At 42.1% G+C, this 23,604-nt stretch overlaps 1 protein-coding gene across 4 annotated transcripts; it reads right to left on the bottom strand.

Moving 5' to 3' along the window:
- Nucleotides 1–821: 821 nt before the first annotated feature.
- CGA (glycoprotein hormones, alpha polypeptide) lies at nt 822–22,860 on the bottom strand. 4 transcript variants are annotated; one of them, XM_035322267.1, is made up of 6 exons: nt 22,738–22,766; nt 20,415–20,488; nt 18,971–19,109; nt 5,339–5,445; nt 2,837–3,021; nt 822–1,368 (listed from the first exon to the last, which is right to left on the bottom strand). In XM_035322267.1, the coding sequence occupies exons 4-6, from the start codon at nt 5,436–5,438 to the stop codon at nt 1,291–1,293; spliced, it is 363 nt and encodes a 120-aa protein (XP_035178158.1). In that variant the 5' UTR covers nt 5,439–5,445; nt 18,971–19,109; nt 20,415–20,488; nt 22,738–22,766; the 3' UTR covers nt 822–1,290. The 4 variants fall into 4 exon arrangements, with proteins under 4 accessions (XP_035178158.1, XP_035178157.1, XP_035178160.1 ...); XM_035322266.1 differs by lacking the exon at nt 18,971–19,109 and having other exon boundaries at nt 22,738–22,860; XM_035322269.1 differs by lacking the exons at nt 18,971–19,109; nt 20,415–20,488; nt 22,738–22,766 and adding an exon at nt 11,319–11,460.
- Nucleotides 22,861–23,604: the final 744 nt, after the last annotated feature.

The following is a 23,604-nucleotide window of genomic DNA, read 5'->3' as shown; positions in this document are numbered from 1 at the left end:
CAACACAGCTTAGCCCCAGAGGCCTGTCTAAATCACCGCCGTCACTCCGGGCTGCAGCAGACATCAGCCATGAGCATGCCCCAGGACAGAACAGCCACCCCCACAGCCTCACCCCAAGGCAACCTCCCCTTTCTCCATCAGAAACTCTGCGATGGATCCTAACTGCTTCCCTCACAGCACCTGCTGCAAGGAAATACCCCACAAATATAAATGAGGCTTTTTGCGAAAGCATATTTAAGTCCTTGCATCCAGCAATCACTTCAGGACTGATGTTCTCATCCCAGATTTTTGGGCTAAGGGAATTGGAATTAATTTGCTTCAGTTCCTATGGGCAGGCACCAGACTCACAAGCAGAGGCCCTGCTCCAACCCACTGCAACTAAACAAATGCTATCTCTAAAATCCCTGTCTACAATTTTAAGGTCATGTGTTCTGAATACATATCCTGTGGTCCACGTCTGACCTTACACAGCCTCTTCCCTTCCTATTTGTATATCTCAGTCTGACACATTGCATTTGGGAATTACTACAGCCCAATACCATGGTGCTCAGCCACACATTAAATAGCTAATACAGTTGCACTATGCCTCTCTTCCACTGTTGCTAAACCAAACTGCACAGTTCTTTCTAACATATCATTCTGCATCTATTTATCTATATGGGAGGAGATTCATTCAAAGAAAAATCAAATATGGCACAGAAAGACAGGGCAAGATATACAGATGAACTACTGTTAAGCTTTCTACCCACAAGGTAAAGAAAAAACAAACAAACAAACAAACAAACAAACAAAAACAGAAGAGATACAGCAAAAACAAAGTGTTGAGTCTTCCAAAAAAATCCAAACATCACTAAATGAATAAGGGGACATTACTGTTTCTTTTTCTGCCCACTATTCTATCCCTCTCTTCCTCCTTCCTTCCCTCCCCCTCCCCCCCCAAAAAAATCTAGAAGTTAATTCCAGCAATTCAGCATTTTTTGGTGTGTTTTAAGCTATTAAATCATCATTTTTCCTCAAGAAACATTGATAATTTAACTGACAGTTTATTTTAAAAATAAATCGAGCCTTTGGTTGTCATGCAAGTACCATATTTTATCCCTAATAGAAATAGTTAAACTTACTTAAATGCATGAAGAAGCAAAGAGGAAATAAAACAGCCATCCATCTTATTTGAGGGCCTACTCAGTGTCTTGACCAGAAAATATAAGATTTTACACAGCAGTGCTATAAAAGCTGAAAAACAAATATTCCATTCACCGTTGTCCTTGATCATTAACAAAGGGGCAGGCTTTAGGATTTATGATAGTAGCAGGTACTGCAGTGACAGTCTGTGTGGTTCTCTATCTTCACGTTGTCCTTAAGGGTAATCTTAAAAAAAGAAAACACACATATATAAAAAATTAATTAGGATTAGCTACACAGTTAAAACCACATTCTCAAGCAAAAGATTTCTGAAGCCTTTTTCTTAACCCCAAGCAGTACGCAGGCTCTTTGGAATACATGAACTAGAAGGGCCTCTGAACGCCAGTGTGTGAAGCTGCATCATCAGTGGCTTTCGGAGCCGTAATGAGATGATTTTCAGTAGCGACATGCAGCCTGGTGTCCTTAATTTGGCACTTCTTCATGTGCCTATTTTTCAAAAAATGTCGAGTAACCAATCTATGAAAAATCAGGAAGTGCCCTTATTTCACATAATATTTCACATGGAGAACATAAAAACAGAGACCAAAAAACACTGTGAGTTATTTTTAATCTCAACCAAATTCTACTTGCTGCTTCAGGGCAGGTATAACGTTGGTGGCCTAGAAAAACCTCTGTGCTCTACTCAGATGATGAGGCAGGCTGTGTTCAGCTGTAGGGGTGTATAGGTAAGTCAGGTATTTAGCTTTCATTGCAGACAGTGGAGACCCAGGGCTTTGTCCAGCTGCACACACCAAGAGGTTGATTGACATTTGAGATGGGAGAGAAGATCCCACCAAGCCTCCAGCTGCCACTCCAGAAGGGCTTTTATGGGTCCTATGTCTGCCAGCCATACACAGATGTCTCGGGTACCCTAGGGTATCTCAAATGGCACCAAATCCATGAGTAGGTAACTGAACTGAGCATCTAGTCAACACACTCATTGATCCTGAGTCAGATCACCGTAAGGATAGATACCTTAGCTTCTATCAGCTAGCTCACCACGATTACATCAAATATAAGGTTTCTTCACTTGGAGCTGAATCACTCCCAAAACAATCAACTTTAGCAGAACTTTCCAGATGGGACTGTTAGATGCTCAAAGTAGTTGCACATGTTTACAGTTCCCTCCTGGTTATACTATTAAAAGTAAACACAATCTCAATTAATCTAATGAGTACAGATTGTTTTGGTCCCTCATTCCCATGTATGCAATTGATAGTATTGACCAGCCACCTTCCCAGAGGACTCCTGCCTATGCATGAAATAAGCAAGGAAAATGACTAATTAAAATAAAATCCACACTATCTGACATTAAAGGACAGGGTACACATCCAGGAGAGTTAAAAATGAGGGGACAACAAATCCACCACCAGACCTTCACACGTTATAAGTCACAGTAGTTTCACTGAAGTCAATGGCACTGTACCAGTTTTCACATCCCAGCTGAATACCAGACTTGGTACTGGTCAACACTTCGATTTCCTCTTTAGAAAAAAAGCATGAACCCAAGCACAAATGAGGTAAATGCTAAGGATGTTTCCTTCAAATAGCTCTGTTCAATATCCTCCAGCAAAAACGTATTTATTTCTATTCACTGCTTCAGCTAAACATCGCATCCTAAAACAAGTTCAAATTGTTTCATCTACATCCTCACCTTGGTGAAAGCCTTTGCTACACAGCATGTGGCTTCTGATGTAATGTTCTTTGGCACGAGCATGGTCTTCTTGGACCTCATTGGAGTGGGATAGGCTCGGGAGAAACAGCACCCAGTGCACTGGTAAATGGGTGCTCCTGGTTTTGAAAAGAATCTGTTCTCCCCTAGCTTGCACTCTGGACAACCTGCCATAAAAATATACAGAAAAGACTTTTACTCGATGGCCAGATGTAATTTCATTTTCAAAAAGAAAGGGAAAGTGCAAGCATTAAGAGGAATTACTGGCTGCATTCTGCGGTTTGATGTGTGCAGAACAGAAAGGCACAGAAACAAAAGCTCTCCTCTTCTGGGTCCTTCAACTCTGCAACATCCATTATTTGTAAAATGAGAGTGTGGCTTTCCAGGTAAGGTACAAGCATTGCTTTTTTTCTATTCTTCTGATTTAATTTTGTTGACAACTCTTTTTTTTGGCATTTCCACTACACTAGCTCTCCCTAAAAAAAAAACTATTAGCTAAAGGTAGTTGGCTAGCAACAGCAGGATTTTTAGTGCTTCTTAGACATCACTTGTTTTCAGACAAGTCTCTATTATCAAGAATTTTTAAAATACCCAGTGATTCCAATATTTTTTTAGCTTGCAGTTTTCTATATTCAGTTCAAGGCTAATTAAAGAAACCCAATTGGCAGAAGGCAAATGCTCAACACTATTACAAAATTAAATCATTTTAAGTGTGAAAATGTTTTCTATCACAGTGCTTGCATGTTAATTTATGAGACTAAAGGTTGAACACAGAGACTTGGTGATGGAGAGGAACAGGCAGAGAGGATGGCAGTCAGAGGATCCCTTCCTAACCTCATCACTGAATATGGAGCACTTGGTTCTCAATACCAGTAAAGGAAAAGTCTTAGTCTGATGGCCCTGGTGGGAAGTAGGTTCAGGTGCAACTGGAGGAGACCAAGATCTTGAGACCTGCTACTAGACATAGGTGAGCTTAGAGCAAGCATCTAAGCCCAGATACTGGAGGTACCCACACCGTGTCCACATGTATGAACACTTCAAACCTCAGTCCTGGTCAGCCAGAGAGGATGATCAGGATCAAGTTGTGTTGTTTATGTTTGTGTGAGGATTGTTTCTGAGTGGGTGCTAGTAAAGGCACTTTCCCTCTGTGTTGGTCTGCCGTGCTGGCCTTGTTAGTGAGGAGTGTGCACGTGTCCCTACTGGGAAGAGGTGCTCAGCATATTGTGTGAACTAGAGGCTAGACTGAAGCCTCCGTAATGCTGGGAATCTCTGTGGTATACTATTGTACACAAGAGCTTTGTCCCAGTAAACCCGGCTGGGTCTTTCAGAGCCAAACCTCCTTGTAACTACAGTCTGTACTGGGTGACTTCTGTGACGCAGAGGTTTCTGTGGTTGCACCACAGTGTTCCTAACCCTTGAATCCAGTGAGAGGTTCTAGAGGGATAAAGGTCATACTTCTATGGTATTTATAAGCTTGAGACCAGTTTCACAGAATCATAGAATAGTTTGGATTGAAAGGGACCTTAAAGATCATCTACTTCCAACCACCCATCCATAGGCAGGGACACCTCCCACCAGACCAGGTTGCCCAAAGCCCCATCCAGCCTGGCCTTGAACACCTCCAGGGATGGGGCATCCACAGCTCCTCTGGGCAACCTGTGCCAGTCCCTCTGAGTGAACAATTTCTTCCATATAACTGATTTAAATCTCCCCTCTTTTAGTTTGAATCCATTCCTTCTTGTTCTATCCCTACGCTCCCTGACAGAGTCCCTCCCCAGCTTTCCTGTAGGCCCCCTTTAGGAACTGGAAGGCCACTGTAAGGCCTCCCCAGAGCCTCCTCTTCTCCAGGCTGAACAACCCCAACTCCCTCAGCCTCCCTTCACAGGAGAGGTGCTCCAGCCCCTTGATCATTTTCGTGGCCCTCCTCTGGATTTGTTTTAATAGGTCCACATCCTTCTTGCGCTGGAGGCAGCAGAGCTGAACAGAGTGCTATGTGTGTTAGCATAGAGCATACAAAGGAAGTGAAAACAAAACAAAACAAAACAAAAAACCCCAGACACCCCAAAATCTTCCTAATATGCCTCTTTTACAGAATGCTACCGTCCCAACATCACATATCCTGGGATCTACTGAGGAAATATATGATGAGGAGCTATTGTTTTGCTATTCCTGGTGTTATGTTGCCATTTTGATGTCAGAAGTACAACAAAATGAATCATTCCTATCTCCTAATGTTTCAAGGATTAAGATCACACACATCAACATGAGGACACTGTCATTTGGGAGACTTGTGACGTGGAGAAACCACGTTTAAAGAAGGAATAGGAAGGATACTTACAGCAAAATTATTTTGATTAATTAAATCTTTGTACCTCAGAGTCAATAAATGCAACAGAATGATAAGATTTATGACCACATCTATAAAACAAGTTTAATTACTACTCTTCATAATTGTCCTATTTCTGAACACCGAGCGCAGCTTACCCTGCATGAGAAACTCTCCATCTGGGAAAGAATGAAGAAGGTGCAGAAATACAGACAAAACGGTCAAAGTGACAGCTGCATACTTCCCGTAGCAATCCATGATCTTCCTGGAAATACAAACAAACACATTTAGAAGGACTGTTTCACACTGGGTACGGTACCAGGATCTAGGCTACACACTAATACAGCATTCAGTGCAAGTCACAGAGACAATTTAGAAGCAGGATCAGAAATTGAAAATGTACTATACTGATGTGCATTTTATAGCCTCAGAAAATTGATTTCATCACCACCATCATGAGAAAAATGTGCCTTTCCTTCTGGCCTTAACAATATTTTCTGAATATTAACATAAACCATAGCACATAAACTTCAAATATCATAACTGTCTAATATTTATGGTAGAGTGGAGAAAGACATCAAACGTTTATGGAGAAGACAACAGAATCTGCAGCATCGGGGCCATGGAAAGACTAATTTCAGGGAAAATAATTTCACATTAGGTCATAATTTCCTGAGCCAAGAGTCAGATTATTTGTCCAAATACTGCCCAAGTCCTCATGAACAGATTTACAAAGTCCTGTCCCTTGGTGGAAGAAAGCTCCTCTGACCTCTGCGATGACAGAAAACTGGAGAGCCCGAGGGGACATGGTGCCCAGGGGGAGCAAAGAAGGGCTTTCAATAGCTCCAGAGCCACCTCTGTGGTATAGTGGCCTTGTCAGGAGAGTCACAGGGAGTTCAGAGTCACTGTCATCTTTGGGATTGAGATTTCTGCAAGGCTTTGGTTTACTGAAACACCAATTTGGGTTTTGAGCTCTGAACAACAGATCAAAAATACAGAAAGCTGGTTTGGTATAAACACACTCTGCTTGGCTCAAACTTTTAAAAATCTTTTCAGTAGATTAATTTTGTGCAAGATGGCAATATATCCTGCACAGCACATCTGTTCTTGTACAGCTAGCACATGAGATGAAGCGGGCATATATATTGTATCACATGGTCTCTAGGTTATTCAAATGGACATGCAGTTGTGTGGCTGTATTTGATTCAGACCAAACCTGTGCCACAGAGTTGTGCATATCAGAGATATGCACAAATGGGGGACAATAACATTAAAGATGTAGTGCATATAAACTATGTCCATATGAATACCATCTCAATTTTTCTGCTCAATTTTTTTAAATGAATTTTCTTGCTTTTTTATTATTATCATTCCCAATTTCATGGAGGAGGACACAAAACCTCAGTTCTCTCCCTACCCATACTTCAGGTGCATTACCTACATAAAGGTTACATGTAGATCAGCAGGATGCTTTTTGGTAACTACCACAGGACCTTTCTAGTCATTCTCATACATTTTGTACCAGTCTGGGCAGAGACAAAAAAAAAAATAGTTGTAAAGGACAGCGCTTCTTTTTAGCCAGACAAGTGTTATGTGCCTACGGCATGACCTGGGAGGACCTCCCTTACTGAAAGACAGGCAAGATCTGAGTTAGCCTGAAACAAGTGTAAAGACACCATGTGTGTTTTCAGATCTTCATGTTATAAACATCTGGTCAAGTAAACACCACTTTCAAGAATCGTGCATTCATCTGAACTACGAATACAGAACCTTACTTCTGCTCTCACCAGTATTAAAAAAAATAGTATTTTAGGCATGAAGTTTGCAAACTAAACCTCCTTTTTGTACTGGCAATTTCAGTGTCCAATCAGACTGTTTTTGCCCAGTCTCTTATTCAGAAAACAGAACTTCCCACTTAAAGATGACTTTTCTTCCAAACCACAGACCTGAGCCCTTCCTTCAGAAATGAGCAGGCATTGCTCACATCCCACGATGAAGCAATTGGCTGCACAGAGAAAAGCGCCACAGAAAGGATGCTGCAGTACTCAATTGCCCAGCAGAGCACGGAACCAGGCAGCACCCCTTTGTCTGACCAGCCTGCCCTGGGATGGCTTTCTCCTGGAGGATTTAGTTACAAGGTCTTTCAATTGCTGAGACAGAGTGCCTTTTGACAGATCCTGCCCTTGCAGATTATCCTGTGAGGGTCTCTGGGCTCATCACTCTTTTCATCCACCCTAAAGAGAGGGTGTTTTGCTGTGACCATGCAGCAGTGCGTACACTTGCTCCTACCTGGCTTCAGCAACATGCCCCAGGCAGTGATCCCAAGCCTCCTGCAGCACCACAGAGCCCACAGCTCCCAGCCACCAACCTGTTCACCTGCCTCCTCAGAAACCTTATCTGATTGCAGGTCTCTCCGCTCCTGCAGTCACAGCCCCAGGCCGTGCTGGAAGATAACTGAGTGCTGGTTTGGGCTGTGTCTGAATGGCAGGCTCCACAGCACCCCGAAAATGAAAAGGACAATAATGCCAGCAACAAAGATATTAATCTTGAGATCTGGTGTAGAGGTTATTTAGGCACACCAAACTATTGGAGAAGGCACTGACATCCCTAAGAAGAAAAGAGAGTAAAAAGTCAGGAAGGGAAAGTGTAATTCAAATAATGCCAGCTCATATCTGGAGGGAGATGCAAACCTGAGGTGGTCCAAGGAGTGAAGCTACTTCCCTGGTATGATCACCACCTAACGGAGTAAATCTGGAGCACTGGGGTGTGTGCAAAGAGCATATGGATTAACAGGGGGATGTCCCATCACCCCACAAATCCCCATAGATATATGGGGACATGAGGCTGCTAGGCACAGGTCAGTATGTCTTGGTTTGTTGAGCAAACAGACTGCAAGATAGTCATCAAAGGAAGCAGTCAGCCTGCAGTGGAGCACTGGTCATAAAATGTAGCTTTGAAGTCAGGACAATGAAGGAAACAAAATCAAGGAGAGCGTCATGCTTCCAGCAGCCAGAGAAAGCTCACGCCCAGGCAGATGAGGCTGAGACCAAAGGCAGGAGGAGGAGAACACAGCCTTTGCCTGACCGGGCTCAGCAAAGTGGTAGGAAACAAAGAAGTTTCCATGGGAAACTGGGAATGCATGTTTAGAAATAAAAATAAAAAATAAGAAGCCTGCATGATACAGCATTGCATCCCAAGGGACAGCCATGGCAGGCTAGTGCCCACCATGGCAGGGTAGTGCCCACCAAACCAGTGAGGCAGGTATCTCACCTCACGCTCAGCTTTTACTTTAACGTTGTGGTGGTTTTACTCGGGTGGGCGGCTGAGCTCCACCACAACTGCTCTCTCACTCGCCCTCCTCAAAGAGGAACAGGGAGGAAATACGTGATGGGCAAAACAGACTCAGCATAGGGAGATAGTAAGATTTATTACCTATTACTAACAAGCTAGAGAAGTGAGAAACAAAGGAAAGAAAGTAAAAGAACTTTCACCCCCCATGCACCCTCTTCCACCTCCTCCCCCCACACAGCACAGGGGAGCGGGGGAATGGGGGCTATGGTCAGTCTATAGCAATTCTTCTCTGCCGCTCCTTCTCGGTCACTCTCGTCCCCTGTGCTGTGGGGTCCCTCCCACGGGATGCAGTCTTTACTGAACTGATCCGGCGTGGGCTTCCCACAGGCAGCAGCTCTTCAAGAACTGCTCCAGATATGGGTCCGTACCACGGGGTCCACCCCTTGGGAGCAAACTGCTCCAACCTGGGTCCCCCACGGGCAGCAGCTCCTGCCAGGTCACCTGCTCCTGCGTGGGCTCCTCTCCACGGGCTGCAGGTCCAGCCCGGAATCTGCTCCGGCAGGGGTCTTCCACAGGCCGCAGTCTCCGTCGGTGCAGGTCCACCTGCTCCACCGTGGTCTCCTCCACGGGCTGCAGCGTGGAACCCTGCTCCACCGTGGTACTCCATGGGCTGCAGGGGGACATCCTGCTTCACCATGGTCCTCACCACAGGCCGCAGGGGACTTCTGCTCTGGCGCCTGGAGCACCTCTCCCCCTCCTTCTTCACTGACCTTGACGCCTGCAAGGCTGTTCCTCACTCCTCTCACTCTCCCAGCTGCTGTGTGGCGCAGCGTTTTTTTTCCTGTCTTAAATCTGTTCTCACAGAGGTGCAAAACAACATCACTTACTGGCTCAGCTCTGGTCAGCAGTGGGGCCCTTCTAGATCCTCCTCACAGAAGCCACCCCCCCTATGGCCCCCTGCTACCAAAACCTTGCCACGTAAACCCACTACAAACGTATCCAGCACTCAGCCCGTTTTTTGTCCAGGTTTTCCGATGAGACAAGCTTTCTGCTCCCCTTCCTCTTTAAGGCAGACCCAAACCAGCTTGACCTGACCGTGTCCACCCAATGAATCTGAGGTGGCCATGCTGAGAATGTGCAGGACAATCAAGGGTGAGTAATGGGATAGCCTCACAGGAGCTTTCAAACAGGGCTCTCAGCTTTCTGAAAGGCATCTGCCAGCTCTCTGTGCTTTCCTCCCTGGACAAAAGTCACTTGTGCCCACACCATAAAGGTGGACCTCCACGCCATTTACATCAACAGACTTGTAGGATCCTTGTAGGATGACAAACATTTGGGGAACTGAACTGAGCTCAGTTGTATCTATGAAGTTGTGCTGAATAAACTGACTGGACCCCTCCCTCTAGCAAACAGGACTTTTTGTTGAAAGTTATTTACTATATAAGCTCTTTGCAGCACCATAGAGGGGTCATGCCTTCATGCTCTTTGCTGAAGGCATGGTGGCGTTTTCTTCATCCTCATTTTTCTAAGAATGCATAGCATTACAATTTGGTACATTATAAGGGTTTGAGGCCATCCCAGAGGGAAGTTGTTTAAATTACATTAACCAAAAAGGGAATTGAAATTGCAGTTTTGCACTTCCTCTATTGAGTTAGACTGGCAGGCTCTCACTAAAACCAACAAAGATACATGTCAATAAAACCCAGACATGATCTTCTCTGCTCTTCCAATGTGACAGCAATTTTGCCTGATGGTCTTATTCTGTTCTGTGGAATACGTCTGCTCATCAACCCATTTGCTTTCCTGACTGTGCCCATGCTGCAAACCTGGTTAACATCCACACCATTTTGCCATCAAATCAAAGCAAGCTTTTACTTATTAATTGTCTTTCTTTAGCTATTGGAATGCTACGTAAGGCGTGAAGTCTAGCAGCTCTTTGGAAATATAGTAATTTTAAATGTTCCCCAGCAGTTAGTCTCACCTCACTATTTACGATAACTTGTGTTTTTCAGTAAAAAAAGTTATCAAATTACCATTTACTATAACAAGGACAACTGATCATCAGTGGCTGCGAAGAGATTTTCTTGTCAAGTGCACCTGGGACTCTGTGGATGTCTTTGCAGTTATGTCATGCTCCATATTACCAGAATTCCTACTCAAATTCTGTGGTCTGCATCCTTGTACAAACATGCCAGGGAGCTTTGTTACACGGGCTTGCTTTGTACTGACTGTATGAAATAATCTCCTCTATGGTTTTCTATATGCTGACTGTGGTGATGTTGTGCCCAACAAGACCTAAACACTCTGCATGTTGTGTTCATTTCTTTCCAAAGCACTCAGCAGTGACATATTGTTGTGCCACAGCAATGACGAAGTGCCAGTGCTTTGCTTGTGGCTGTGTCTTGTATGCAGCAACCTGTTAGCAAACCACTGAAGACTAAGAAATCTTGACTAATTTTTTTTTTTCCTTAATATTTAGTCATGACTAGAAATTCAAAGACTCTAAAAGACGTATTAGCACCAGAAACTGCATAACATTTGACATCTGACAGCAATACTGTTGACCAAGGGAAAAACAGGTTATTAATCAAGCATTACCAGACACAGTCAGAAATCACAAAATATCGCCATTTAGCTGTCATGCGATCCTACAACCTTGTTTTCTGTTACTTACAAAGTTAGTTTAACCCTAAGTACTGATGTCTTAGCTCCAATGCAACCTTTTAAATTAGTTTTCTGAGCAGAAACTTTGACAGAATGGAAGGAGAAGAAAAGTTTTGTAGAGAGGGAAGAGAATGTCAAAATATGTAATTGTTCCTCTTTAGCAGAAAATTAAAAATATATTACCTCCCTTGTTCACCAAGAATAAATCAGCTGAGAAGCTGCAGGATGGTGTTCAATGTAAGCTATCCTTGATGTGTGGATGTACCTTCCTGAAACTGATGCACAAAAAAGCTGCATCTTTCTTTTATACCAGCGAAGTTAGATCATATTCCTCGCCCACACCTAAGCCATAGGATCAACTGTACATTTTGTCTAATGACTGAACATCACTTTATGTAATTACCAGCCCACCATGCTGATCTTATCTTCTACTTGACTTTCATAAAGATCATTATTTCCTTATATAATGAAAGAAAGGGCAGCTTGCAAGCACAAACTCAATGCCACGTAAGTTTCCTGGGGAACTCAAATATCTAGCATTTAGTTATTTGCTGCAGTGAACAGAATCTCATTTTAAAAGAAGGAAATGTTACTAAGGTTTCCCAATGCTTCTTAAAACAGAGGGGGAAAAATCTACAGCAATGGCATTGTTTTAGCAGAGAATAACAAAGAGCAGCAGAGATCCGTACAAACATTTAAAAGTCTAATCTCTGAATTTAATGCCCAGAGAACAAATTCATGGGTAGATACAGAAAGATTACTTCTTTTAAAGATCAGATGTCAGGCAAGATCTCATCTTGTTTCCACAGTCAAGCTAGAGCAAAGGAGGCACTTTTGAAGATGACATCCAGGTGCAGATTTTTGCACAAGTCCCCATTCTCAAGTGACAGAGCCTGTGTCGACGCTGGCTAAACAAGACAGGTCCCACTCCGCCTCCTGCCACCAAGGCCAAGCGTAATGGCAAGCCTTTGCCCACTGAGCTCTTCTCTTCCCCATCCCAAAGTAGAGGTGTACGTCCAAGCAGCTCCTGGGAACATGCCCTGGCAATGCAGACAGCCCTGGTTCATGCAGCTAGTCATGAAGGCTTGAGGAAGATTCATGTCAGAAGCAAGGATCCATGGGGCTGCTGCCTTAGGGTCACCAACCCCGTGCTGGGCCTGTTCCTCTGCCTCTGCTCGTGGTAAAACCCTGTGCTGGTTCCATCCCCAGCGACACATCTCCTTCCCCAACCCAAAGGGACTCACCACCTCTACCTCCATTAACATCCTCATCTGCCTCAAGGTGCCTTTTTTTCCTTCCGTTTCCTCAGCTGATCACTGTAACAAAATTAAAGCCAAAACCATTGTCCCCAGCCTACGCTTGGCTTGAAATTGGCTTCTGTTTCAAAGCTGAAGATGGATTACCTGAAAGTTTGCCTGTTTTTTATCCAACAGTGTGAGCTGGTCTAATTAAAGATCGTCTCTCTCCCTACAACCTTGCCTCCTTTAATAAAAAAAGCATAAGGCTGAAATCTGAAAGCTACTGGTAAACATAGTTTACTGAGAAATATTCCCCTGGAAGACAGAAGCTTAATATTTCTTGTCATTCAAAGCAAATTTTATGAAAATTGCTGAAGGTTATGGAGTACCTCTGACTTGGCTCTAACCTGCCCATTTCATACTCCAACTCAGCTTGTAGTCCTATGGGAAGCCCAGCCTGACTTGTGATGCTTCAGAAAAAAAAAGCATAAAACTATCCTCATCATCAGAAAAATAAATAGGCGTTGTGCATATTTGGTACTTATTTACCTATGTATTGCAGTATATTATCAAAATAGGAAAAAAGAAATGTGGTACAGAATAGTGCTTTCATTGGAATGATTTAAGAACACTGATGACGCTACCCTCAAAGCATAAAGAAAAATAAAAGTGCCCACAACCTGGTACTCCTTTCATATCAGAATGTATTAGAAATAAATCTTGTGGAGTCAATGGAATTACACTGGTATAAAAGATTGTTTAAAAAAAGCTCCTATTTTTATTAAGAGGATTTCTTACTTTAGCTGCTCCAAATCTCCAATTAAAAATACTTGGTCAAATCTGTCTTAATGTGCAACTGAATGAGAAATGAGAGAACGTACCTCACTATTTTAAATGTATGAGGAAAAGAAACTTTAGTTTATTAAAGAGGGTATTCTTATATCGCTTAGCAATATCATCACAGTTTTTGTTACACCCTGATATATAAGTACATGGATGAAAAGATAGCTAAGTCTATCTGCTAATCTGACCGTCAAATGTGCTTTGCCAAGATCAGTATTTTGTTTTCTATTTTTAGGAGCAGAAAAAGTAATTCTGAAGTGGAAAAAGGCAGCAAACTGCTTAAATTTCCAAGCTTCTTCGAGGCCACTATACTCCTAAATTAGACTGCCACTCTATTAAAGAGCATAAGTTAAACTAAATTTAGCACTTGTTAAGACCAAAATCAGTGTGAGCTCAGCACTTAAGTGTTACAGAGTCTCAGAACTTCAGGCTCTTTTTAGGAGCTGGATCCCTACAGCTCCTTCTGGGGTTTTCTCTGGAAAGGAGGGTTCACGTCTCCTCCCTGTCTCTGCCAGATGCTGTCTCAGGGTATCTGTCCTACTTCCCTACTTAGTGATATCTGCTTATCTAGAGGCTGCTTCCTGATGCTGCCTTTTCCCCGCTAGAGGAAAGCTTTTCTTCTTTGCCACTCTGAGGAGTTGCAGGGCATCCCCCTGCTCTGTCAGTAAAAGAATGGGAAAGGGCTCCTTTGCTTCAGTACAAAAATTCTTCCACTCAACAATGACAATCCAGACTATCGATAAATAGACCCTAGTCCACCAAAAAAGTGTGATCAAAGATAAACAGTGTTAAACAGAATTGATTCAGTAAGGGCAATACAAGGTTTGCTATACCTTACCCCCAGCAGAAAGGGTAAGGAAAGGAAAGGTCCAAGAGACCCTGGAGGACAGAAGCTGAAGATGCCCCAAGGCAATGGAAAACGCAGATATATGGCATTCTAACACAAAGACCTCCTGTTCACTGAAATATATCATACAGTGTTATGCAGAGAGTCAAAGTCAAGTTTTCTGCCATTTTACGGATGTCGTCAACTGATTATCTAAAATTACCTCTCAAAGCAACATTTTTTGGCCTCTTCCTCCTTCCTTTAAAATCAATAAGAGTTCTGCCATTTTTTTCAAATGAAACTGGATCTGGACTTTTAAGATTCGCTATTAGTGATCTCAAGCTTCAGCCAAACATTGATTATTCTGAGATAATAAGGCTTTTAGTATTTATTCCACATAAATTATTGACTTTAGAGCCTCCTCTGTTCTGCAACCATAGTGTAAAGAGACTTCACTAATATGCATCTTTTTTGTTTTTTAAAGGAATTAACATTACAGATGATGGATTTCACCAAAGCTAACTAAGAAATCTGTCTCTGAAGAAAAATTGTAAGATTATAAGGAATACCTACATTTTTTCTCCTTTTTTCTGTAACTCGTCAAGGTCAAAATGTTTATTCATGGCACCTTATTAGACAACTTATGGTACTAATAGGATGATGGCTTCTGTTTAGCATTTTTTCATGCTTCTTTTTGGAATAGGTTTATTTGAAATCCAGCTCCTCTGAGCAGAATTAAAATGGATAACATTACAACTGTCACAGTATTGTGGAACAGCAAACAAAATGTCATTAACATGCTGGTTTGACTTCAAGGCCTTTAAAGATTGTATTTCAATATTCTTTTTCTCTACTTTTAATTAATAAAAGTAACTACACCTCATATAGTGACTAAACCAGCTTACAAGGTCAGAAAGGACTATTGCTTTCACATATAACATTGCTCGGTTGAAGATGTGACTAGATTTGTTAGACTTCTGAAACATTAAGTGCTCACTATTAGACAGAGGTAAAACACTAAACTTGTCAGACTACTGATCTGATTGTGTCAGTGACTACATTCCTGCAAAACAAGGGTAGTCCATGAGAGACAGATAATGAGGTTTTATTTTAAACACACTTCGGTATTTAGCTTTTTTAATGAAAAGAAAAACAAAACCCTAAACATATGAATGAATCATTGCAGGTCGGGTTTAGATCAGATAAGTAGCCGTGTAAAAGGGAAAGGTATACTTCCAGTCCAATTAAAAGAAGCCTGATCAATAATGCAGGATGTCTCATTTATACAACTAGCAATTTCAGCGACTCACATCATCTAATACAAAGATAATTGTCCATACAATTACCTAGTAGCTCTCTGTAGTCCAAAATCTGAACACTCTCAAATGCTCACTGCATCACTTCTTCTACTAGGATAAATTTCTATTACAAATTGCTTTCCCATTTCATAGAGCTGTATTTCTTGCTTTTTACAGATGAAAGCAAAAAAATGCTTGAGTCCACCAAATTTCAATCAAATTGTGGCAAGCAAGAAGTAGCCTAGAGCGCTGATAATAATATTAAAAAAAATGCACTGACATAGAAAACGTAACTTGAAAATAGACTGAAGAAAACAGCTTATTTCTATCACATTACCAAGAGACTTATTACCAGGCTGCCGTTAGCCTCTGCTTCACTGCACAGAGAAACCTGACTGTCAGGTCATCCAGCTGAATAACAAACTCACCTTGCTTAGATCCCTATTCCAACAGCACTTAAGAAACCCACACCAAGATCTAGCAGTCATGGGCCTGCCCAGCACTGCCTGAGATGGCAGCAGACTGCTCCCAATGATCCAGCCAATTTCATGATGCTCCTGTGCACAAAAGTCAGGAAAAAATGGGCTCCTCCTGGAGAATTCACCATCTCGTTTAATGTTTGGATGAATAAAGCCATTCCCTCCAACTCCTGTTCCACTCAGGTGCAGGTATTTTCTGAAGACAACAGCTCTCAAACATCCTGAAGTCCTGGGCCTCGCCAACATTTCCAGATTCTGGGTCTGTGTAGTGCAGAAAGTCGGTTTCTATACTCAGAGTGGTCTCTTCTAATCAACGCATCTAAGCAGTCCCTTTCTGCAGCCACCAACCCTTCCTGAGGAGCTCTGCATTGCATATGTTTCATATTTGTGACAGACTTTCAGAGCAACAAATGAAAGGAATTATACAAGGCATTTGGTTATCAGTGTTAGTGATTTAGTGCATGGAAAATGGTCCAGTGCATTGTAATTAAAGCCATACTGGAAAGTAAAGTAGGCCTATATTGCCCGTCTCCATGCAGCTACCTTTCAGAAATGGAAAGGGTTTACATTTATATAGTAACACTGCAGCAGAGACCTTAAGGTGCATTCATGGTGGATACTTGGCTGTATCTTCAGAAAGCTGCTTTGAAAGTTGATTTTCCACATTGTTGAAATTTAGCTGCTATCAAGAGGCAGAACAGCAGCCATTCTCTGCCTGTAACATTACATGGCTGTCATCGGAGGGACAGCAGTGAACCATAGCGATGGCTCATATGTACACTAAATTTCTATCTAAGTAGACTGGACAGGTCTAAGCTGTACATCTGGGGGGAGAGAGAGAGGCCAGGGAAGGAGGTCCAAAACCCAGCAAAAAATGTAAAAGATACCATTTTGTGGTCCATCCTATTTCTTAAGCTAAGCTTAGATTATAAATGAAAGAACTGACAAAGGACTAAATAAAATATCCTAATTCAAATGATCTAGGTAGTTCATGTGCCCTCCTTCCAGACACAACAAAAAAACAGTGCAAAATGTTTCAGGAGATCACTTGCTGCTTCAGCACCCAAGAATTACTTCATTCATGCAAACTTCTGTATGTGCTTCAGTGAGAAATTTGGTGGACAGGAAAGCCTGAAACAGGCTCTGACTTTAAACAGGCATTTTACTGGGCTAGGACATAGACATGACAAGATTATACCAATCCCCAGCCAGATTCAGCTTTTCAGCTGTTCATCTCTCTCCCAGAAAGGGCTGTTATCATGTGTTTCATTGCACGCATGTTCAATACGTGCTATCTGTCAAGAAGTACAGGTCATTTATATGTGATGCTTGCAAAGGTGTGCAGAAGGAGAAAGGATGACATCGCCAGATTCAATTCCTCTAACTTCAGACATCTGTGGTATAGACGGTGAATGTCCAAGTTGGTTGCTCTGACTACCTCCACAGTCAATGCAAAGAAACAGGCATTTTCAGGGTGCAGTTCATCTAATTTATCTTAGCATGAAATGAGTGATGCCTTACAATTAGCCACAGGGTCAAGAAAACTGGCTTAGATAGTCATACCCACTTTTTAGACGTCCGCACTTGGTCAGATGAATCCATCCCAAAGAGTCTTTCATTTTATCACTAATATACAAGGAATAGGGATAATCATGCTTTTTTTCACACTTAGACAATTTGGGGTCCATGTGTTTCCCAAGTTCTCCGAATCTTCCCACAGCCCAGCCAGGAGGCGAGGAAGGGGAGGAAGTTGAGAATTGATCTTATCTATTAATTGCTTCCTATGTTCTTTCCCTTTGCCTGTGTTCATTTCTCATCTCTTGTCTTATTTGGCATTTGGTCTGAAAATTCCCTGAAGCAAAGGCTATCTTCTCATTCAAACTATTTTTCTCCATGATCACAGCTCCTAGAAAATTTAACTATGAAATACCAACGCTCAGCTTTTCTTCATGCCAAGAAGGGAATGCACCGCATGTTTTTAAGGATGGTGCTGCAAGGGCAGCTTCTGTGATGCCAGTAGGCAGACTTTCAGGAGCATAACAGCCTTCCCAGAGCTACTGCTATGTAGGGCTGACTTCCCAGAGACCCAGTAGGCACACAGAAGCCCACAGACTAATACAAAATGCAGTTAACAGTACTCTTTTTTTTTGTCACAGAAATACATATTGAGCTCCTTCAGCTTTTAGAGCATTTGGTACAGGCAAATATGCTCAGTGACTGAAGAAAACCTAGTCTGCTAAGCGCCACAAAAGCCTCTGCAAACAAACCCTCAGTTCCAGGTTCTGGGTGTTGATTTCTTTCTCAGGAGTGTGCTGCACACTGTTCATTCCAAGAATGTAGCCAGAGCTTTTGGCTAGCGAGCTAATAAAAACATCTTAGTATTTCAACCACCATTCATTAGCTGACTGTATTTTTTCCTGGGATGCCCTTTAGAGTTTTTTCCTCACTTTTAAAACATTTAAAATGCCGTATCTAAATGTTAGATAGGAAATTCAGAGAGAGCATAAGTTTGTCACTCCCACTGGCTATTAACAAGCATTACCAAGTAGGTAACAAATGTTAATATTTGATATGCCTTACCAAGCTAAAAGTAAAAGGTGTATTTTTTTTTTTTTCTTTAAACAGAGCTTTACTGCAACACTGAAGCAGGCAGAGCACACTGGCCATTTAAACCAGCTTTGCTGCTCTTTGATACGGCGCAGAACATGGCAATACAACTCATTCATTACAGCAAATAAGGTCACAAGTTTGCCATTGATTTATTGGTTTAAAGGGTTGCATGTGTGAAATCAGCTTACTCTGACAGGGAAAAGTAAAGGTTGGTGGCCACGTCTTTGTGTTTTAACAGTTTCCAAACTGCTGTAGCTCTTCCTCCAGTGTTGCTTTAATGCATGGGGAAACAGGAAGCAGTGTCCTTGGGAACTTCTCAGCCCTGATACCCATAACAGAGTGCTTTAAAAAGCACCAGTGGCTGTACTGAGCACACCGATAGATGCGATCAGCACTCCTCAGAGCACAGCTTACAGAATTGCTCTGAGCAGCCTGGCTGGACAGGGAATGTAGCAAACAACGGGTTCAATTTCCTGGGCTGTACCAATGGCCCAGCAAAAGAGCCCTCTCAGCCTGCCTTTAATTTACATCAGTTACTTACCCTGCTGTCTGTGAACCACCAGTGGGCCACAAGGCATCTGGATGGTGGTCTAGAAAATGTTTGCAAGAAGTTTAAATGCCGTGCATATGCTTCCCAGCACTCAACCAAATCCTACAGATAAAGTTGCAATCAGGACCATCTACAAACGAGGAATGAGCAAGCACTAACCACTGAGAAAGTGATTCATCAGTCTAGCAAATTAAAGCCTAACAAAATCAAATTGGATGCAGATGAAAGAGTAGGGCTCAGAAATGAGAGGGGAAAAAAAAATAAAAAGCAGCCATAGATATGAACAGATACTTTCATGTTTACCATATTTGAGATATATCCTGGAGGGTATGGCTACACATTCTGCAAAACTGACTCAAATAAGGCTGGGATTTGTCTGATCAAATGAGGGCAACTGCAATGTTACAGAGACACCTGAGCTGGCTCTCCAGATTCCCTCAGAATCAAATGAGAAAAAAAGTCATTTTTAGACCTCTTTTTGACAGCTCTGTCAGGACAAGATGAATTGACCACTCTCCTTGGTTATAAGGGGAAACTAGACAACTCGCTCAGATGTAGGTATCTACAGCTGCACTGCAGATTCTTACATCTGGCCAGACAGAGCTCACAGCAAACCCCAGGAGCCCCCAAACTCATTTTTTTAACAGCCTGCCTGAATCTTCTTGGTCTATTCCCTATTCCAACCTTAACAACTTTTCTCAGTAAACATACTGAGATTCTGAAAGCAGGTTAAAAAAGGCCAAGGGGCACATCAGCCCAGGATCTAGACGCATTCGGCTAGCACTGAACTGCATCAGCACGTCCACTGGAGTGGTGTGCCCATACGAACGTGCCAGCTTGGTCCCAGAAGAAGCAGGCACAGCAGCATGATGCCCACCTGAATTACTAAGCTCAGATGAGATGCAAGGCTTATCATCAGAGGCACAGAGATGTCCTGGTGCACCTATATCGTGTCTGTTTGTGGAGCCAGCGCTGTGTCGGTTCCTCTGCACGTGCCTCCCCGCCCAGCATGGAGCTTGTCACATCCATCTGCACAAGGCATGAAACACAGATGCAGTGTTTGAAGGGAGGCAGATGCACACCCTAATTTAACACCTCTGCACACAACTGGCTTGCACTCAGCAGGGACTGTGCTCACCTCTGCTCTCTTTCCCCACTGACACACTCTTTCCTTTCATCCGGGCAAGCAGAGAAATAATTTCCAAGAAGAAGACATTCAAACATGACCTAGGGCATGGGATCACACCAGGTCCCTAGTTTAGCAGTCTGTGATTGTTTGCAGAGCAGTTACTGGTGTGAAGTCTCATTAACTTCACTAATGTAGTAAGTCCCAGGGATTTCAGCAGCACTTAATCACGTACTTACAAGCCGGCTGAGCAGGGGTGTACATAAGCACACATGCTTTGCTGATTACCACGATTTTTTTGACACTAACCACACACACTCGAGGCCAATGGCATCAGAATCGTCAAGTATAAGCTTATGCAGCCCAGCCTTGATCCCATGATGCTGTGTGCTGGAAAGAGAAAAGAAAAAAGGCGGTGTTTAAGTTAGTGGGCTGTAATAAAATTCCCCATTAAGTGTTCAGAGAACTATCTGCAGTAATCTTTGCATCGATCATTTTCAAGAAATAAGAGTAAGCAAGAAAGGATCAAGCCCTAGAAAAGTATAAATCCAATACTTAGTTTTAAAAGAGAGGACAGAGGACTTAGAGCATTTTACACCTGTCAGTCTAACTTTTACTCCTTGAAACAAAACAAAGCATTAAAAAAGTTGTAAATACCTGGAAGAAGATGATAATAATAATTAAAAAAAAAAAAAAAAACAGGTTGGGAAAAGGTGCAAAGTGCTTTGAAGGATGGAAAGAGCACTGAAAACAAGCCTCAGAAATTCAAAAAGCAGCTTAAAACCAACCAGACGAGATACAAGCCAGGCAATTACAAAGTGGTCCACTCTGCAAAAAGAAATCTAACGAGGAATGAAAGTTAAATATAGAATAGGAAATGTCTGTGTAGGCAGAAAACAACGTGGGAGATCACAGACTAAAGCGTCAACAATGTAATGTGTGACACAAAAAGTAATTACTCTACTTTACTCAGCTCTGGCAAAGTCCCAACAGGACTAGTACTTTGTCCAGAACTGGTCACTGCACTCTGAGGAGGATAACGACAACCCCCAGGGGGACGACCCACTTCCAAGGAGGGCGTACAACAGCAAGGAAAGTTTAGGAAATGCTAACTGCGAGGACAGCTGAAGGAATGAGGTTTAGCTGGTTTAGGAATAAAGCAGTAAACTTAGAAATGATGAGATCAAGGTGGAGCCTTGTAGAAGCACTTCAAAGTGTAGATAGCGGCCATAAAAGATTTGGTGGCCATTGTTCCACCATGACGACTAAAGGAAGGACAAAGATCAGATCAATTTGCAGCTGAGGTTTAAATTGGATATTAGGAACACATTCAGACAGAATTGCTAAGCACTAAACCAGGCTATTTCAGAGACTGTGAAATCTTCCCTCCCGAAGTCCTGATCCTAAATCTTCCGAAAGAGCACGAAGCAACCTCGTATGTAAGACTACTAGAAATACTAAAGGTGTATTTGTGTACACGGTCATCACTGAGTTTGAAAGATAATTGTTCGGCCTCTGTAAGTAAAAGTTACGCAACTCCCAATAAGCTTGTGTCTCGATCATTCAATGTTTCTGTAAGCACCGGCTTGAGCAGCAATGGGATCAGACCTACATTTTTCCTTCTGCAATTGTGCCTAAGTAATGGAATGCATGTCTCAGATCTTTTAATGTAACATAATTTAATGCAGTTTTTGTATTTGAATAGTATGCATAAATCACTGCAAAAGAACTGCTATCTCCCCGTAAGAAGAGAGCTACTAAACTGTGTGTCCTAGACAAAGGAAATATTTTTCAAGTGGTTTGCCTCAGGGGGGATTTAAAGGAGGAAGTTAATGCATTCCAGCAAGAATCTCCATCACTATAATACCAGTGGATTAATTGTAAGTAAAGCTCAGGCTGCGAGAGGAAAATTTGCAGCATAAGGAATGTTGATGAAAAGTGTGGGATGGCTGTTGAAGATAAATACATAGTTTGAAATGAATTTTATTTTAAAATGGCCATATTCTTTCAGCATTTTGTTATTCCCATGACTACCTCTCAGCTCTAAGAATGACTATTTCATTTTATTCCAATAAATCATTTCTGAATCGAGAATTCATTACATTTCCATCTTTTCATTTTCACTGCAGTGGTTTCTTTCTCTGTGCAATGGTTTTATCATCTGATTGCAATCAATATTGCTGTAACAGGCAGTACATGTACTTCATCATCAGTAAGAGAATGGTAAGGAATTACAGGGCATTTATACTACCCTTGCTTAAAATCCATCCCCCTGCCTCCTCTTCCTGCCCTTTGCCGGCTGTACCTCTTTTTTCCTTCTGTTGACATTTGGATCTGTATTACACCAGAGACTTTCAGTTATTAATTTGCTGGAAAAAAAATCAAAAAAATATTCTTTAAAATACAAACGTTGCTGTAAAATGTCTTTTCAATAAGTGTTTTTATGCTTTATTAACAGCAAAGAGCTGTGTGCCATTGCTAGGTAATAAGCTGATTGTAAAAGAGCTAAATTGCAAAGTCAGGAATACAGAGAGCAGACCAAAATCAAAAGAAATAAACCTTCTTGTAATTGACCTCACACCTGTCACACCTTTTAATTGACCTCACACCTGCCAGCAAAGGCTTCCTTTACCTTCAGCAGGATATTGGCAGTCATTATTTTAAACTCCCCATTCACTGCTCCTCCCCAAAGTTTTTCACAAGAGCTGCTGCATCCTGATGCTCAGCTTTTGTTCCTGTGCTCATGAAAAAGATCAAGGTCTTACAGACAATGATTAAAAAAAAAAAAAGAAAGAAAGAAAGAAAGAGAAAAAAAAAAAAAAAAGGCGTTTCTGCAGAGCCCTCCTAATTTAAATGTTTACTTTGCAAAACAGGGAAGGGAACGACGGAGAGTGCAATGATGGGAAAACACATCAGTCTCCAGGACACCGTTTCTTTCTTTCAGTAATTTCTTCAAGTACAGCTAGAACTCTGTTAGATTCATTAGATCAGCAAGAACCTATTGGGCATGCAGGCAGCGTACATCGGGTTAGTGAACAATGATAAACAGAAAAGACAATGGAAAGCTAGAAAGGCACCATTAATTACAGGTAACGGTATTGCGGTTTCTATTACATTACTTAAAATGAGAACATAACCACTCCCCTTCTCAGACAGCTCCGAAACTATTTTGAGAGGTTCCCTTTTGAGAAAACTGCTCAGTCCAACTGTGCTTTTAAATGCGCTGTCCTCTCTCATCAGTAATTTGCTCCCTCTGGAAAGTTGGATTCTCCATGCAATCTGAAAGGTTTTGCAACATCCTCTTTCTCCTTTCTCAGCTCACGCTGGAGACAACCTACAGCCCAGACTCTGCACGCTTTTTTTTTTTTTCTTCCTCCTGAGGGACTTTTAGACTGCTTTGATCACTGAGAAATACACAAACCTACACAGGTGATTTTGAATACAGGTGAAAACAGCCCCAGCCAGCAGCAGTAAGGAAGATGTGAATATAAGGGATGAG

This window comes from Oxyura jamaicensis, chromosome 3 (genome assembly GCF_011077185.1).
Source record: "Oxyura jamaicensis isolate SHBP4307 breed ruddy duck chromosome 3, BPBGC_Ojam_1.0, whole genome shotgun sequence".
Taxonomy (NCBI): Eukaryota; Metazoa; Chordata; class Aves; order Anseriformes; family Anatidae; genus Oxyura; species Oxyura jamaicensis.
This window is presented reverse-complemented; position numbering and strand designations above follow the sequence as displayed.

Excerpts from the sequence above, each read along its gene's own strand:
- CGA (XM_035322266.1), bottom strand. The coding sequence starts at position 22,761 with ATGACTGCCAATATCCTGCTGAAG. Across the intron at positions 20,489-22,737 it reads CTGCCAATATCCTGCTGAAG|CATCATGGGATCAAGGCTGG; the intron begins GTAAAGGAAGCC and ends TCCAGCACACAG. Across the intron at positions 3,022-5,338 it reads TGGAGAGTTTCTCATGCAGG|GTTGTCCAGAGTGCAAGCTA; the intron begins GTAAGCTGCGCT and ends TTTTTATGGCAG.